Below are 17,414 nucleotides of genomic sequence, written 5' to 3' on the forward strand. Positions count from 1 at the left end.
TGATTCCTCAAAACCATCTTAAATTTGGTAAATATAAAGATTTAAGATACTCTGAACCTACTGCTACAGCATGTGGGTGTAGTTTTAGGTGAAAGCACTTTGGTTTCTATCCATCATTTATCAGACAGAGGTGCTGTTCCCCCATTGATTTATTCCTGACACCAGCTGGAGAGAAACAGTTAGTTACCACTGCTTTGGGTTCTGCAAACCCCGGGTAACATGCCACCAGAGGGCACCCAGGGCACCACAGGAGCCTGATACAAACTAGGGCCTTTTGAAAATGGTGGTTTTATGCAAGAAATTTTTGAAACCCCTTTTTTTTTCCCCCTCTAAATTTTTAATCAAAAGTTCAGGTTTTGAAAATTGAGAAAAAATCTCTTTTCTTCCTCCTCCCCGTCTTCCAGGGCAGGATTTTCACTTGCTCAGTGCTAAGGGTGCTGGGCGACACTATAAAACCCTGAGAGAGAGATGGCACCTCTCACTGTGTCTCATCTTGCATTTGACAGGCCTTCCTCTTCCTCAGGCACTTGTGTTACTTAGGGCTGGTCTACACTGGGGGTGGGGGGGTGTCGATCTAAGATATGCAACTTCAGCTACGTGAATAGCGCAGCTGAAGTCGGAGTATCTTAGATCGATTTACCTCAGGTCCTCATGGCGCGGGATCGATGTCTGCGGCTCCCCCTGTCGACTCCGCTACCGCTGCTTGCTCCGGTGGAGTTCCGGAGTCGACAGGAGCGCATTCGGGGATTGATATAGCACGTGTAGATGAGACGCGCAATATCGATCCCCGATAAATCGATCGCTACCCGCTGATAGGGCAGGTAGTCAATCCAAGCCAGATGATGGGACTTCAGACCATCTCCAGTCCCCACCCCAGGCCCAGCCCTTCATTCTTCAGTTCATAGCCAGCCTGGCTCCCACCCTCTCCTGGCTGTCCATCAGACTTAGTGCCTTGACCCTGGCTTCATTGTCCCTTGAGCAGCTGCATCAGCCCTTGTTAGAGCAGCAATCAGGGTCCCCTGGGGACTTGGGGACCATTCGTCAATTCCCTCCATGCGTGAGAACATGCAGCTCACACTTCCCTTGCTGGCCTGTGGGTGGCAGTATTTCACCACCTAGGTCAGGGGTAGGCAACCTATGGCACGCGACCTGATTTTCAGTAGCACTCACACTGCCTGGGTCCTGGCCACCGGTCTGGAGGGCTCTGCATTTTAATTTAATTTTAAATGAAGCTTCTTAAACATTTTAAAAACCTTATTTACTTTACATACAACAGTTTAGTTCTATATTACAGACTTATAGACAGAGACCTTCTAAGAACGTTAACATGTATTACCGGCCCGCGAAACCTTAAATTAGCGTGAATAAATGAAGACTTGGCACAGCACTTCTGAAAGGTTGCCGACCCCTGACCTAGGTGATACTAGAGAGCTTGGCTAGTAACTGGCTATTAACTCCAGCCCCTTTTACTGTGGGGCTGGTGAATGATGCTACGTGCCTGCAGTGCCATTGGGAAAGCCAGGCCCCAGGCTTTGGGTGACCGTATTTCCAAATGGGAAAACGCCCACTTTTGCCAAAAAAAGTCGGGACGGCTGGGCCAGGGCTTAAAAAAGGGACTGTCCTGGCCAAAATGGGACGTATGGGCCCCCTACCCAGGCTGCTACGAGAGCACGAAACGGAAGGGAGCTGAAGCGTGCTGTGCCCTCAAAAGTGGCCTAAAAATGCTCTGGCAGGGCCTCTGTTTATTCCCCATCACAGGCCCGGCTCCAGCAGGCTCAGTTCCCGAGACATTGGGAGATTTTTCTAGCTGTCCAGCACAATCGACTGCCCTGGGCTCTACAATCCCTTCTGGGCCCTCCTCCTTCTCCTCAGAGACAGAAACGCTGGGGCCAGGGCTGGGGCCGGGGCCGGGGCCGGTACCTTACCTAGCTGCCCTGCTGATGCTGCAGGAGGCAGAACACCCACCAGCCAGCTCCCCCCAGGCTGGGCCAGTCCCTGTAGGGCTGGCAGGAGGCATCATGTTTCTGGGGCGGTCCAGCTGGCTGAGTAAAAAGAGGCCTGTGAGACTGTGCTCAGCACATGAGCCATCACAGCAGGAAGCGACCGGCCGCCCTCGCTGAGCAGCTGCCGCAACAAACCCCAGCCCTCCTGCAGCTAACACCAAACCCCACCCAGTGGCCTCAGCGCCTCTGAGCACCGAGGCAGCCAGACAGGGTTCCTCTAGCTGTGGCCCTATTCCACTCCATTGCCTCAGGGAGAGTCTGCTCTGCACCCCAGAGCTCAGCTGGGGTAAGGGAGTTGGGGAGGCGGCTGGCAGCTGCAGGCCTGATGAGGAAGGGTTGTATGGACTTGGACAGAGCAAAATCCAGCTGGGCCACTGGAGGGTGGCTCATGGCAAAGCACTTGAAGAAAATGGTTGTGTCCCGAGGGCCAGGTGCCAGCCCTTACCTGCGCATGGCACTTTGGGGCAGGGAATACCATCCGCACTGGGCAGACGCCTGGCAGGGCCAGGTGCTGGGCCCCACCTGACAGCTTGGTGTTAGCCCAGAAGACTGAAAACAGAGCAGAGTGGAGGAAGGGATAGCTCAGTGACCTGCTAAACCCAGCATTGTGAGTTCAATCCTTGAAGGGGGCCACTTAGGGATCTGGGGCAAAATCAGTACTTGGTCCTGCTAGTGAAGGCAGGGGGCTGGACTAGATGTCCTTTCCAGTCCTAGGAGATAGGTATATCGCCAATTAAGATTTAGGGAACCAGGATAGCTCAGTGGTTTGAGCATTGCTAAACCCAGCGTTGTGAGTTCAATCCTTGAGGGGGGCATTTAGGGATCTGGGGCAAAAATGTGTTTGGGGATTGGTCCTGGTTTAGGGGAGGTTTAGGTTGGATATTAGCAAACACTATTTCACTAGGAGGGTGATGAAGCACTGGATTGGGTTCCCTAAGGAGGTGGTGGGATCTCCTTCCTTAGAGGTTTTTAAGGTCAGGCTTGACAAAGCCCTGGCTGGGATGATTTAGTTGGGTTTGGTCCTGCTTTGAGCAGGGGGTTGGACTAGATCCCTCCTGAGGTCCCTTCCAACCCTGAGATTCTATGATTCAGGTTCAGGCCGGGCAGAGCAAGCTTTCCACTGCTACCCATGCCACTGTACTTCAAAGCTGAGCTGGAGGAAGTGGAACCATTCCTGGAGGAGCTGGAATTCAGCCTCCATGCTGGGAATGCCAACCCCTGCCCACCAGGAACTGCACCCCACCAACCCACATCCCAAAGCTCAGTTCAAAGCTGTGGCAGGAGCCCCCCAAAGTCCTCCTCACTGTGGTGATGCCTCCCATGGCAAACTGCTGCTAAGAATTGCTGGATTTGCCCTGGGTTTTGCTACACCCACCATTTATCCAAGCGCCATTTAACAGACTCTTTTATTGGAATCATTATTATGGTCCCTGCATCTGGGGCATCCATGCCCAGCTCCCCCAACTACCCACATGGATTGGTGTCCTCAGAGCAGTTTGCAAACCTGCGCGTGGGTCCACAGGTGGGGCCCTGGCTGGGTTGTTCCCTGCTGCAGGTGTGATCTGTGCTTTGGGCCATGTCCTAGGGGAAGAGGTTTGGGGAAGCCTGGCTCAGGTTCTGTGATTCCCCCTTGATGGCATGAGCAACCTGCTCTGCAAGCTGCCTTCCCTGAACACACGGGGCACAGTCCTGACTCTCTCCACACCCTCTTGTGACACTTTATACCTTGGGGGAGCATCCGGGAACCCCCATATTCCTCATTTGTATATAAGCGTGATCTTACCTTACAAGGCATGCTTTGTATGTATCCGGGGAAAGGTTATGATCTGCTGAAAGTCATTTCTCTATCCATAGATGTATATCATTAATGCATATGAAGTTATGAGAACTGGGTTACATAGAATCATAGACTTTAAGGTCAGAAGGGACCATTATGATCATCTAGTCTGACCTCCTGCACAACACAGGCCACAGAATCTCAACCACCCACTCCTGTATCAAACCTGTGTCTGAGCCACTGAAGTCCTCAAATTGTGGTTTAAAGACTTCAAGATGCAGAAAATCTTCTAGCAAGTGACCCGTGTCCCACGCTGCAGAGGAATGTGAAAAACCCCCAGGGCTTCTGCCAATCTGCCCTGGAGGAAAATTCCATCTCGACCCCAAATATGGTGATCAGCTAAACCCTGAGCATGAGGGCAAGACTCACCAGCCAGACACCCAGGAAAGAATTCTCTGTAGTAACTCAGATCCCACCCCATCTAACATCCCATCACAAGCCATTGGGCATATTTATCGCTAGTAGTCAAAGATGAATTAATTGCCAAAATTAGGCTATCCCATCATACCACCCCCTCCATAAACTTATTGAGCTTAATCTTAAAGCCAGAGAGGTCCTTCGCCCCCACTGCTTCCCTTGGGAGGCTGTTCCAGAACTTCACTCCTCTGATGGTTAGAAACCTTTGTCTAATTTCAAGTCTAAACTTCCTGATGGTTTGTCACTGAAACATGCTGTAAGTTGGGGGAATCAGCCAGATATTAGCTCCCCGGAGACAACAGTGAGGAAAGTAACCAATGCCCGGATGGTGTCAATCAACCCATCACCAGCCATTGTCCAGCAAGGGAGCTACAATGCAGTGACTCACCTGCATGAGGCCCCACCAAGGGAATTGCTCAACCTGCATTGGAGACTCAGCAATGCCCCCAGACATGTCTGGACTTGTGTTTTCCAAGCACCTGGACTGAGGGTATAAAACAGACACAGTGGCCACATGCTGGGCCTTTCTCCTGCCCCCACCTATGCTGCAAGCAACAAAGACACTCAGAAGAAGACTGAAGACTCTAACTGAGGGGACTGGCCAGGTTTTAGAGTGAAATCTGTGTACTATGAACTGCCATATCCAGTGGGGTGAGAAAAACTGCTTAGCCTAGATGTTGCCCAGTCTAATAGGGTTGAGAGGTTAGAGTGTGTGCTTATATTTTCTTTCTTTTGGTGACTAACTCTGACCTTTTGCCTATCACTTAAAAGCTATCTTTTATAGTCAATACATTTATTTAACTGTGAGTTTGTATGAAGTGTGTGGTAAATCTGCTCAGGTTTACAAAGACTGATGTATGTCCACTTTCCATTGCTGAAGAGGTGAACCATTTAATGAATTTGTTCTGCCCATCTTGAGCAGTGCAAGATGGTATCTGCCTGAGGTACAGTGCTGGGGGCTGGGGCCTTTCTCTGTGTGATTCATGAGTGGCTCTGGGAGCATTCATGCAATAGAGCTGGGTGTGGGGTCTTCACATGCTATTGTGCTGAGTGATCACACCGCCTGGAGGGGTCTGTTGCTGGTCACGAGCAAGGCCTGGTGAGAGACAGCCCAGACTGGAGAGACTTCAGGGGCAGAGCGGTCTCACGGTCCAGGAAACTTGGTCTCTTCTCTGCAGGCTGCCTCAGCCCCCATTGCCACCATAATATCTGAGCTGCTGGAAGCCATGTGCTGTCATGGAGAGGTGGGGGATCATGCCAGGGCCGCCCGGGGGGGGGGCAAGTGGGGCAATTTGCCCCAGGCCCCGCAGGGGCCCCCACGAGAGTTTTCCAGGGCAGAAGGACCCCCAGCCGGCGAATTACCGCCGAAGTGGGACCTGCCGCCGAAGTGCCGGGTCTTCGGCAGTAATTCGGCGGCGGGGGGTCCCCGCCGCGGGTCTTCGGGGCACTTCGGCAGCGGGTCCCGGAGCGGAAGGACCCCCCGCCACTGAATTAATGCCGAAGCGGGGGCCTCCCACCGCCAAAGACCCCAGGCCCCCTGTATCCTCTGGGTGGCCCTGGATCATGGTCTCTTTTCTCCTCCCCACAGGGAGAGAACTGTGGGTGCAGCCCTCTTCCTCCAAGCGCTACCAGGCAGGTGCCCAGCCTTCCTCAATGTGGGTGGAGTTGGCAGTGGGGATAACCCATCAGTCCAGCGCCTGACCCCGCCCTGATACCATGAGCCTGACAGGCACAGAAGCACTGACCACAGGGACCTGCTTGAGGATGAGAGCGGGGAATGAGGGGGGAGAGCCATCCCTGGAAACATGCCTGATTTACACCCTAGAGACCAGAATCAGGCCCACACTGTGCATTAGTGTTGCTGCAAAGCGTTTGGGCTGTGGGCTCTCGGGACTGACAGCTCTGCTCTGTCCAGCCCTGCAGCAGCCACAAGGCACTGCCAACACCGACTCCCTGTAAGCCCAGGGCGGCGGCCAAGTGGTCTCTCTTCAAGGTGGCTAATTAGAGGAGTACGAATTAGGCTCTCCGCGGGGTCCAGCTTGTACCGAGAGACTCTTTGCCAGTAGAGAAGCGCTGCAAATTCTCCTAGCAGAGACGCAGAGCGCTGTGCTAGCAACTCTGCTAGCGGTTCCCCCAGCAAACTAAGCTGCCCCGGCAAAAACCCGTCTCTGTCAGCGCGCCTGTGCCAACGCAGGGCCTCAGCCAGTACAGAAATGTTGTTAAAATTAAAATCACCCCCTTAGGGAGAACTGGACAGGAATATGTTGTAAAAAAATACTAATTAATTGAGTGTGTGTAAACTTGGGCTTCCCACATCCCCGCTGAGTGCCCAACCCACCAGTTGGACTCTTCCAGGCTAGATTTGCATGAAATGTGGAAAGGGCCCTGATTCAGCCCAATGGGAAATGGGACCTTATATTTTTTTTGACACGCTCGACAGGAAAACAGTTCCCTGCCCACTGCTACCCGTAGCCAACACTGCTATGCTGGCAACAGCTTCTAGTGCAGCCCTGGTCATAGGCTGGGGTCTCGGGGCCTGATTCTGCCTTCAGAGCCAGTCAAAAATCCCCAATTATCTTTTGCAGGAAATTTCTTTTGTCTGTTTCTTTTAATTTTTGTGTGTCAAAACTTAATGAAACAACCCCCCCCCCAAAGGAGGTTTTTTTCAGTAAAAAAAACTTTGGGTTTTAGTTTTCCAAAAAATGTTGGCTTTTGTAAAGCAACAAATGTACATTTTTAAACCCCCAAATGAAAACTTTAGCTGAAACTATTTACTGTGGAGTCCCTTTGGCTTTGCACCAGTTGGTAACTGAGGGCAGAATCTGTATTTGTGGCTCCACTTGGTCTGTGAAAATCCTTTGTTCCTTATTTTCCCAGGATCTATTTTCTCCCTTGCTTGTTTGCAAGTGCACAAGGAGGGTCTGCTCCTCACGAGCTGGCTTGAGAATCAGCACTGACAGCAGCTTTGCAATTCAATTGGTGCCTCTGAATGCAGGCCCAGGGTGTGGCAGCGCTGAGCTGACAAATGACTTTGTTCAATGCAGATGGTACTGCAAAGGCTCCGTCCGAAGAAAGTCCTGGTGCGTGGCACGGAGCTGGCTCGCCCATTAGGAAGAGGAGTTGGTAAGAGAGCTCATTTTGTCAGCAGAGATGGGGGGGGGGGCGCTTAGCTACTCCTGCACTGTCTGTAATCCTGGAGGGCTGGAGGAGCCAGGCCAAAGATGCAGAATACCCAGGAGACTCCATCCAGCTCCTCTCCCCACCCTCGTCTAGCAGGGATGGAATTGTCTTAGTGAAACAGCAGCAGAGAGGGAATCGGGGCCCCTGTCACTGATTAGCTCCGAGATCCTGGGCAAGTCACTGTCTTGTCACAAACATGGCCATCATTGCCTCAGTTTACCTATGCAGCTTGGGTTGTCTGGCTGTCCCTACGGGCTGGCTGGCTCTTTGTTGCTGTGATGGGCTGTACAAACCCCACACTGGGAAACAAGGGGTTAAGGGATTATTTTGGGCTCAGCCACCCCAGCAGCAAATGCTCCATCTGCTGGAGGAATTAGAAGACAAGGAATTCGCTCATTTGGGCGGCAGAGCTGGAGGTGAGCAGATCTGCAGCCTGCAGCTCCAGCAGAGCAGAGCAGAGGAAGGCGTAAAAGCTCTGACATCACTGCCCAGAGGGAAGGGAGGACCCACCTGGGCGACCTCCTCTGACTCATTTTGGTTTGGATTTCCCCAAGAGGGGAAAGCCTGGGCCTAAGCTGACCCCACGGGGGTGGATGAGAGGAAGAGACCCAGGGTGGCCAGACTGCCAGTAGCCCAAAGGGCCAGAGCTCAGTGGAGTGGGAGGGCCTGGGCTCCCCTCCCACAGTTCCCTTGACTGTCAGGAGTTGCAGCCATGACCACTGGGCCACGCTCCCCAAGAGAGGACCATTACAGTTGCCAACAGTAATATTTTGTAACTGAGAGGAGGGTCAGGACCCATAGCTATAATGGTGTTAAATCCAGTGTGTGTGACTCCACCGAGTCGGGCTTGTGGTGCTGAGATCTCGTGGTAGGGCCTGATTCCTGGGGCACATAGATTAAGGACCTGATCTGCTCTCCTATATAGTTCTCCATGAGCGGTCACTTGACTCAGGTCAATAGAATTGCACCAGCGAGAACAGAATCGGGCCCAAGGATGGTGTATAATGCCTGCTACCTCGTGGGGGCGCTGTGGGAATGTTATGAACCAATGGGAGATCCCTGAATGGAAGGCAGAACAATACCATGCAAAGGGAAGCCTGCCTGCCAGCTGCATTGTTGTCCTTGTGCTGTCTGTGTCTGCATGCAATCCGCCAGGGTGTCTGCATGGAGACAGGGGCCGGGGGGAGGCAGGAGCCCTGGGGGCGGCTGTATTGCAGAAAGAGGTTTCCATTCCTTTTTTTTTTTTTTTTTAATTGCCTTTATTGCAGCAGTCGGAGACCACATGCCACAGAACTAGGAAGAAATACAGAATCCACCAGCTTGTGAAAAAGGAAAAACCCCAGCACTGGCAGAGCACGCAGGCGGCAGCGGGCACTGGATGGTGGAGCCAGGAAGGGCAACTCCTGCCAGGCACTGAGCTTGCCTTGCAGGATCGGAGCCTGTGGGTGCACTACCCTGCGACACTCCCTCCTGCCAGGCTACAGAAGGACGCTGTCCCCCAACACACCAGCTCTCTCCCTGCAGCTCCTGTCCATACCACGGGATTTCTCAGTGATGTCAACAGCAGCTTCCTTGCCACAGGGCTGAACCTGCTCAGATGAGTCACCTTATGGGGCTACACCCCTTAGGACTCCCTACACACAGAAGGCGCTTTCAGGATTCGGCCCCAAAGTGGGATGCGGCTGATTTTCAGCGACGCCCTCCAAACAGTCTCCTCAGCCTGGTCTGCAAGCTGGACCTGTTTTCCCAGCAAGAACTGGGCCAGAATGGGGCAGACACCACGTGTCCCCAGTGACATTGGGTTTTGCTCCCCTACCTCCACCAGGCTGTGTGCAGTGTACTCAGAGGGGGAGTAGCTCTCCAGGAGGTGGGGGAGTCCGTAGCCAGGATGGCCAGCTGGTGCCTTGGAGCTGGGCTTTCTGCCCTCCTGGTAGGGTGAAGTGTTGCTCATCAGCTACCTCCAGGGGAAGCGGTGAAATGGGGGAGCATCATTCTTCCCCTGTCTGTCACCAGGCCAGGCCGCAGAGCAGCAACCAGCATTGGCCACTCGCTGAACAGAAAGTCTCCAGGGAGCCTGGTGGCTGACACGACATGGCCCCAGAAGGGGCAAGCAGCAAAGGACACTGCATGTGATCCAGCTCACGGGGTGCGAGTCCAGTCACAACATCGAGTGTCCTCTGGCTCGTGAGTCCTTATGGGGGTGGCTCATGTGTCCCAGCTGGATCCTAGGAAGGGGAGGACGGGCTCTTCATACAGCCAGAGCAATCCCTGTCCACCCCTTCTCCCCTCAATGCAGGGCCGCCCGGAGGATTCAGGGGGGCTGGGGCAAAGCAATTTCGGGGGCCCCTTCCATCCAAAAAAGTCGCAATACTATAGAATACTATATTCTCCTGGGGGCCTCTGCGGGGCCTGGGGCAAATTGCCCCACTTGCCCCCCCCCCCGGGCGGCCCTGCCTCAATGCACAGAGCAGATGTGCCCAAGACAGCGAGTACCAGGCTGCTGCCCGTTTTACAGAGTGAGCACAGCTGGCCGCTCCCCCTTGCTCAGACCAGAGCCCGACATGTCCCAAGTTCATTCGTTTACAAAGCAGCATGATCAGCCTGGAGTCCCCAGAGCCAAGAAACCCCAGCGGGGAGCAGCCCCTTTGTCTCTCCAAACGCCTGCAGACACCGGCTCCTTGGTGCTCACAAAAGCTGCACTTTGCACGTCTGTTGCCCCGTGAAATTCACCACACACCAGCTGCCCTGGGCTGGAGCTGCACGTGTGTGGGGCTGCCACTCTACCCGTCATGTTTCCACATGGTCTCTGCACCCATTGCCCATGGGCCTCCTGGTTGCCAACCAGACACTACCGTGGCGCTATTGCCCACAGAGGCGCCACATCAAGTCCAAGGCCCCTGTGCTGGTGCACAGGGAGGGGTCGGGGTTTGATGACATCCCCTGCCAGCTATGGACTTCTCCCTTGGGGCACCTAGCCCAGCCCAGCCTGGGGCTGGGGTAGCTGGAGGGCCCAAACCCAGGAATTGGCTGTTGGTATCAGTCCCAGAGCTGCCTGAGACCCTGGCCAAGTGCCTTCCCCTCTGTGCCTGAGCTTCCCCAGCTGTAACTGCAGATTGTGATGCTCTTGCTCTGTTGTCAGGTGCTTTGAGATCAGTGACTAGAGTGGAAAGTCTCATCAGCCTCCTGCCCTCCTCAAAGCCCTGGTGTGCAGGGCCCCACCTGCCTCCTTGGGTCTACTTCACTGCCTCAGGGTTGTCCCAAGGGCCTGTCACAAACACACTCCTGCTGAAGGCACAGAGTCTTTGACCTGAGTCAGGAGTAAGGGTGCCAGGCCAGCACCAGATGGGCCCCAGGCAGCCTCAAGAGAATTACCTCAATGTTCAGCTTTGTACCTGCTCCCCACCATTGTGCGGAACTCCCCAGTGCCCTGCGAGGATCTCCACAGACAGGGCCCGGCTTTGACTTCTGTCCAGATCTCTGTCCTTCAACCCCTTGCCACAGCCCCAAGGCAAATGTGCAGGCTCCATGCCTCCCGGTGGCAGGACATCCCCCGGCTAGCCTCCCTGCTGCTCTGGCTCCTGGGCCAGCTACGGGCTTAGCGCCAGCTGTGCTAGGTGCTACCACTGACTGCAGTGTGAGGCCTACGTCTTCAGTCCTGGCAGCTGCTTTTGGGTGCCTGCTGTGAGCCCCTTTTGGCCTATTCTTTGAGGCTCTAGCTAGTGTTGGTTGGCACTGGTGGTGTTGGCTCAGTGCCCGTAGAGGTCAGGCCCAAGGGGCCCCCCAAACCAGAAGCCCCTGTTAGGAAAGTCTGGGCCTCAGCCTTTTGTTAGTTGACTCGATCCAGATTCCTGGCCAAGGTCCGCACTATATGCACTGGAGTGTTTCCAGTCCCACTCGGCTGCCGGGCCATGCAGGGGCTGATCGCGCTGACTAGTCGCTGTTTGTGTTGGCCACCTGGGTCACATGCTCCAGCTTCTGCCCCCTGCTTGGGTGCCCAGCTTGTTAACGAGGAGCCCAGCCCGTCATGCTTCCTGTTACGGGCCTTTGGAGGACACCGTGTTTGGGGCTGAAGCCTGTGAAAGTGCTAGAACTGACGGCAGCTCCCTGCAGAGACTCTGTCGAGCTGAATGCTCCTCAGGCGATCCCGGCCCCACCCACAGCAGGGGTACTTGCCAAGGCTGCCGCCTTCTGGCTGCCTCTGTACTGCTAGCAGAGCCTGGCAAAACGCCATTGCCCAGGGTAGTGTGTGAGCACATCGCTCACAGTGCCTGTATGACAGCCGCCCTGAGCTGAGCACAGGCCCAGCACCTGCTGCCCCACACTGCAACTTGAGACCATTACTCCTTGTTCTGTCATCAAATCCCCCCTCATTCTTCTCTTCTGCAGACTAAACAATGCCAGTTCCCTCAGCCTCATAGCTCAGTGGTTTGAGCATTGGCCTGCTAAACCCAGGGTTGTGAGTTCAATCCTTGAGGAGGCCATTTAGGGATCTGGGAAAAAAATTGGTCCTGCTAGTGAAGGCAGGGGCTGGACTAGATGACCTTTCAAGGTCCCTTCCAGTTCTAGGAGATTGGTATATCTCCTATTATTACCTAATCATTTTTGTTGCCCTCCGATGGCTCTCTCCAATTTTTCCACATCCTTCTTGTAGTGTGGGGCCCAAAACTGGACACAGTACTCCAGATGAGGCCTCACCAGTGCTGAATAGAGGGGAATGATCACATCCCTCGATCTGCTGGCAATGCCCCTACTTATACAACCCAAAATGCCGTTAGCCTTCTTGGCAACAAGGGCACACTGTCAACTCATATCCAGCTTCTTGTCCACTGTACCCCTAGGTCCTTTTCTGCAGAACTGCTGCCCAGCCATTCGGTCCCTAGTCTGTAACAGTGAATGGGATTCTTCCGTCCTAAGTGCAGGACTCTGCACTTGTCCTTGTTGAACCTCATCAGGTTTCTTTTGGCCCAGTCCTCTAATTTGTCTAGGTCCCTCTGTATCCTATCCCTACCCTCCAGCGTATCTACCACTCCTCCCAGTTTAGTGTCATCTGCAAACTTGCTGAGGGTGCAGTCACCGCCATCCTCCAGATCATTAATGACCCTTGGGCCCCTGAATGCCAATGTAACCCATACTAAGAGCAGATGCTGCCAGGGCACTAGCCCTGTGGAGGATGGTTCATGCTCTGTCCTCAGGAGCAAACCCAGCTGGGAGTTCACAGGTGAGCTGAGATCCCACACAGCAGTTCAGCAGCAGCTCTGCAAGGTGCCCTGATCTCTGCTCCATGCCAGCAGGAAGCTCCAACAGCACAGGGTCCAGTCTGCATCCATCCTGGCAGAGTGGCCATGGCGATGCCGGGATCATGGCATGGTTAGCCAGCTGTATGTCCACACTCAGCCTGGATCCTTGGGTTAGTCTGGAAACTGACGCCGACTGGGAGGCAGGAATGCTGCATCCTCACACACTGATATACCAACAGTTCCACAGCCTCCCTCCATCCCCACAACCCCCCTGCCCCAGCCCTGCACCCTCCCAACCGCGTATACTGCCAGGAGGCCAGAGCTAGGAACGGCACAGCCCCGGAGCTTGACAATCTCCCCATGCCCCGCAGGTGGGAACTGACTCAGCAGGGACTCTCGACTCAGCCTGCCGGCCAGGAGGAGGCAGTACAGCTCCAGGCTCCCTTCCCTGCTCCCTCCTAGATCCGGACGGTGTTTATGCGGAGCGGCTGCACGTTCTTGCCATTGGCATGGCTCTGGCCAGGACTAAAGTACGAGCAGAGCTTGCCTGGGAACTTCTCCCGGAAGGTGTACAACCACGACATGTCATCAGCGTTGTAGAAGATCAGGAGCCCTTTGTCATAGTCCAAGAAGACACCTACTTTCTCCAGCTTGCTCTTAACGTTGAGCCGGGTCCAGGGCTCGGTGCAGGCGCTGTACTGGTTGCCGTCGTGCATGACGATGCAGTAAAAGCCGCGGCTGGGCTGGATCTGAATGCTCCCCTTGCGGGTGACAGCCTCATGCGCCAGCCCGATCATCCACTGGGTCTTCTCTGAGACGATGACCTCCCAGTAGTGCACGCCACTGCCGAAGGCCTCTGAGCCCAGCACCGACACCTCCACGTCAAAGCGCTTGGGTGAATCCTGCAGCGGCTGCGGGTGCAAGTTGCCGTAGGCCACGATGGTGCAGTCATCCGAGAGGATGAGGCGCTGGTGAGCTGTGACAGGGTCCAGCGTGAGGGCTGCTGGCACTGGGAAAGCAAAGGAGGGACAGGAAGGGGCTCAGAACCTAGCCACACCTCCACACGGCGAGTCAATTACAGGCAAAGCACCCGATTATGCAAAGGGAATGTAAATGCCCCTCAAATAGGGGCCTGCAAGCACCTTACACAGACAGCACTGAGCAATGATCCACAGGGACACCAGAGGGCGCTGTGCTGAGGCACATGTGATGGGGTCAGTCAGGTGGCTGGGCAGCCTGGGTGAGCTGATCTGGGGTGGGATAACACCCAGGTGTGTCGCAGGGCATGGCTCTGCTGGGCTCCCAGCGCGAGAGGTCCCCAGGCTAGCTCTGACTGAGTGAGCACACTAAAAATAGACAGGTAGCCATGGCGGCACCAGGGGCCAGCTGCCCCATGTACAACCTCCCTGAGACCCTAGGTGCAGATGCAGGGTGGCTAACCCTCCCCCGCCTGTGCAGCTGTGGCTGCAGCGTTCTTTGCAGCGTGCTAGCTCGATCAAAGCTAGTGTGAGTACGTCTGGAAATGACACCCCAGCACCAGTGCAGATGTAGCCTCAACGTGTGATGCCCCAGCACAAGCAGCAGCTTCCTTGGTGTCTGTAGTGGGATTCCCGCAGCGAGCTACAGAGAGTGACAGCAACTGCCTGCACCCGGCCTCAAGGAATCTTTGATGAGGGTGGGTCTATGGATACAGGGGAAATAGGGGAGAGTGGAGCCAGGACAGGGCCGGCTCCAGACCCCAGCACGCCAAGCGCGTGCTTGGGGCGGCGTGCCGTGGGAGGGCGGCAGGCGGCTCCGGTGGACCTCCCGCAGACATGCCTGTGGAGGGTCCGCTGGTCCCACGGCTCCGGTGGAGCGTGCCTGCGGGAGGTCCACCGGAGCCGCGGGACCGGCAACCGCCAGAGCGCCCCCCGCGGCGTGCCGCCCTGCTTGGGGCGGTGCAATTCCTAGAGCCGCTCCTGAGCCAGGAGGCCCGAGGGGGCAGGAATCTTGCTGCAAAGGGGAGTAGAGCACTGGAGAGCAGCTCAGAGGTGCTGCAGGAGAAGGTGGGGTGGCTGGAGGGAAGCACCAGAGCTCCCTGCCGGCTCCATCTAACAGACCTCCTGGGGTTTGGCAGAGGAGCCCCACGCTGCTTGGAACCACGGGGCAGGGGTCCAAGGCCAGCTCCAGGCTGGCTGGGGCAGCACATGCATGGGGCACCTTCCTGGGGCCCCAGGATCCATAGAGACTCTGGCTCCCTCGCAAGCTTTGGACAAGCAGTTCTCTTTTCCCACCATTGCCCAGCTCCCCCAGTCAGGGGGTTCCTGTGGGGAAAGGCCCACAGTCTCCCCCATGGAAGCTCAGGTCCCCAGTGCTCACTGTTGCCCCGTGCTGGGCTCGGCAGAGCTGATGCTGCCTAGAGATATCAATTAACACCATTGGTAACTTCACATTCATTAGCGAAAGGCTGGTGCCAGGCACTTGAGCCCAGCAAGGGGAGCCGGGCAGGGTGATTTCATCCATCTCCTCTCTCTTGGTTTTGCTGCAGAGTGGTAAATTCCACCCCCTCCCGCGTGCTTTTGGAACGGTGTGGGATGCGTCAGTCGGAATTCAGGAAGCCTTTGTCCAAGACAAAGTTGACCGTGGCCCCGGGTCTAACCTACCAATTCTGAGGCCAATCTGACTTATTTTGTGGATGGGGGAGGGGCAGGGGAGAAAACTTGGTCTAAAAGGGAAACCCACAGTCCCAATGGGTGGGCACCACTTGGAACCTGGCTCTTTGCCACCCACCAAAGGAGCTAGTCCCCACGGAGCCTGAGGGAGCGGGGCTGCTGCTGAGCAGCGTGCAGAGAACAATGGCAGAGCTGGCACAGAGCAGGCTTAGCCACATCCAGCCAAGTGCAATTGCACTCGACAGACCTTATGCCCAGGAGGGACAGAGGGTGAGGCCTGAATAAGCAAGAGCAGAAAGGCCAGCAGGCCTGGAGCAAGCTATCGTGCAGGTCCCTGTCTCAGCAGAACAGCTCCACGTCCCAGGGGACAGATCGGCTAATGAATAAACATCAGAGCTCAGTGGCAAGAAAGCCAGCTAGAAATGGAATTAACCCCCTCCTCCCTGGATTAACCCTCCCACTCCCAGCCTGCCCCCAGGGCCCTGCCTCCCCCGCTGGTCTCCAGGCCAGCTCCAGCTCCAGCTCCAGCTGCGGCCGTATCCTTGCACTGCAGGCCCCCATGCTCCAGTTACCACAGCAGTGGAGAAGCCCTGCAGGGAGGGCCTTGCTCAGCCTGATGAGTTCTCCCTTCTCCCAGGAACAGGAGCTGGTGTCTGGCCTGCCCACTAGGACCTGCATGGCCCTGGCTGGGGGAGCAGCAGCAGCAGGGCGGAGGGAGGGAGAGAACAGACTGAAAGGGGCAGGGGGAGAAAGGGAGTGGAGCAGGAGACCTCCCCCATGCTGCACAGCCACAGCAGGGAACCCCATGTCATCACACCTACAGCTGCTGCTTTCCTTTAATGAGGCCATGTGCCTGGCAGGAAGGTCCCAGTGGGGGAGGCTGTTCCCGTTTGACCGAGCGATGGGCCCCTTGCTGTGAGCTAAGCCCTGGTGCAGCAGATTCCGAGCTGGGCCTGGAGGAACCGAGGTCCCACGACCCCCAGGGGAGTGGGTGGGAGTGGAGAGCTCTCAGGGGCTCCCCTAGGCCAGCACTGATTCCCCACGAATGCCTTTGAACCTGGCTGGTAGAGGGGAAGTCAGTCGTGGCTCACTCAGGGCGTGGCTGCTTTGCAAGGGGCGGATTGCAGCACCAGAGACTGTGGTCCCCATCCCTGCAGGATCTCAGGGCCCCCAGACACAGGGTGTTCTCCCCAAGGCACTCTCACCCCCACTGCCGTCAATGGGTGCTTTGCTGCCTTGGCGCTCAGCCTTCTGCCCATGCGGATTTTGCATGGGTCACGGAGCACCCACATGCAACTACCGGCCGGGGGGTTTGAACCAGTGACCTGGAGGCAAAGAGTTCTGTCCCCTCCCAGGTCTGCCCCTTGCAGATCTCTAAAGGGGAAGCCCCCAGCACTCCTGCAGAGCCTGAGAACAGGAGAAACAGCAAACCACACAACCGGGGCCCCTTTGACAGAGGCGCATCACAGACATGCCGGGCGCTGGATCCCAGGCACCGGTGCACATACAGCCTGCTGCTGCTCGCCCCCGGCACGTGTGCCGAGTCCTGCAGCCCTGCGACTCCCAGTTCAGAATCTGGCCCTACATGCAGGGAATTCCTGCCGGCGTCAGACCACAATGCCCTGAGGAGGCCGCCGGGGCCGTCTGTGCTGGGAGGGATTAAACTGCAGACAAAGGCCGGGCCCAACAGGCTGTATCTACCTAGCTAAGGTGACTCTCTGCGCACGGCAGGATTTGCAGGGAGGCTGAGCGTCGCCGCCCCCAGGCCAGCAGACTTGTGGGTGCTCAGCACTTCTGATAATCACGCCAGAGGCCCCGGCTGTCACATTATGCCAGGGAAGGCCTATAATAGGTTAGAGGGCGCAGGCCGCTCTGCCTGGGCTGGGGAACCTTACCCGGATGGATGTCCTGGAAGAGCGATTTCCAGATCGTGTACTGCAGGGGGCCCATGTATTTGGAGGTAGGAAAGTCTTCATAGGTGAGGTTCGTTTCATGGATCTTTCCCTTGAGCCTGGTTGGAGAGTCAAGCTGGTTAGCACGGAGCCCCTGCAGTTCCCCTACCGCAATATGGGCTTTGCTGGGGAGGAAG

General features: G+C 55.9%; 1 protein-coding gene across 1 annotated transcript in view; it reads right to left on the bottom strand.

Annotated features, from left to right (window-relative positions):
- Positions 1-12,413: 12,413 nt before the first annotated feature.
- The window catches only part of TRIM62 (tripartite motif containing 62), a 41,534-nt gene continuing 36,533 nt past the window's right edge, over positions 12,414-17,414 (bottom strand). The window contains exons 4-5 of the mRNA XM_039508632.1: positions 17,221-17,336; positions 12,414-13,683 (exon numbers count right to left, since the gene is read on the bottom strand). Coding sequence (XP_039364566.1) covers positions 13,133-13,683; positions 17,221-17,336 — 667 coding nt within the window. The 3' untranslated portion in view covers positions 12,414-13,132. The remainder of the gene's footprint in view (positions 13,684-17,220; positions 17,337-17,414) is intronic.

This window comes from Mauremys reevesii, linkage group 21 (assembly GCF_016161935.1).
Source record: "Mauremys reevesii isolate NIE-2019 linkage group 21, ASM1616193v1, whole genome shotgun sequence".
Classification (NCBI taxonomy): domain Eukaryota; kingdom Metazoa; phylum Chordata; order Testudines; family Geoemydidae; genus Mauremys; species Mauremys reevesii.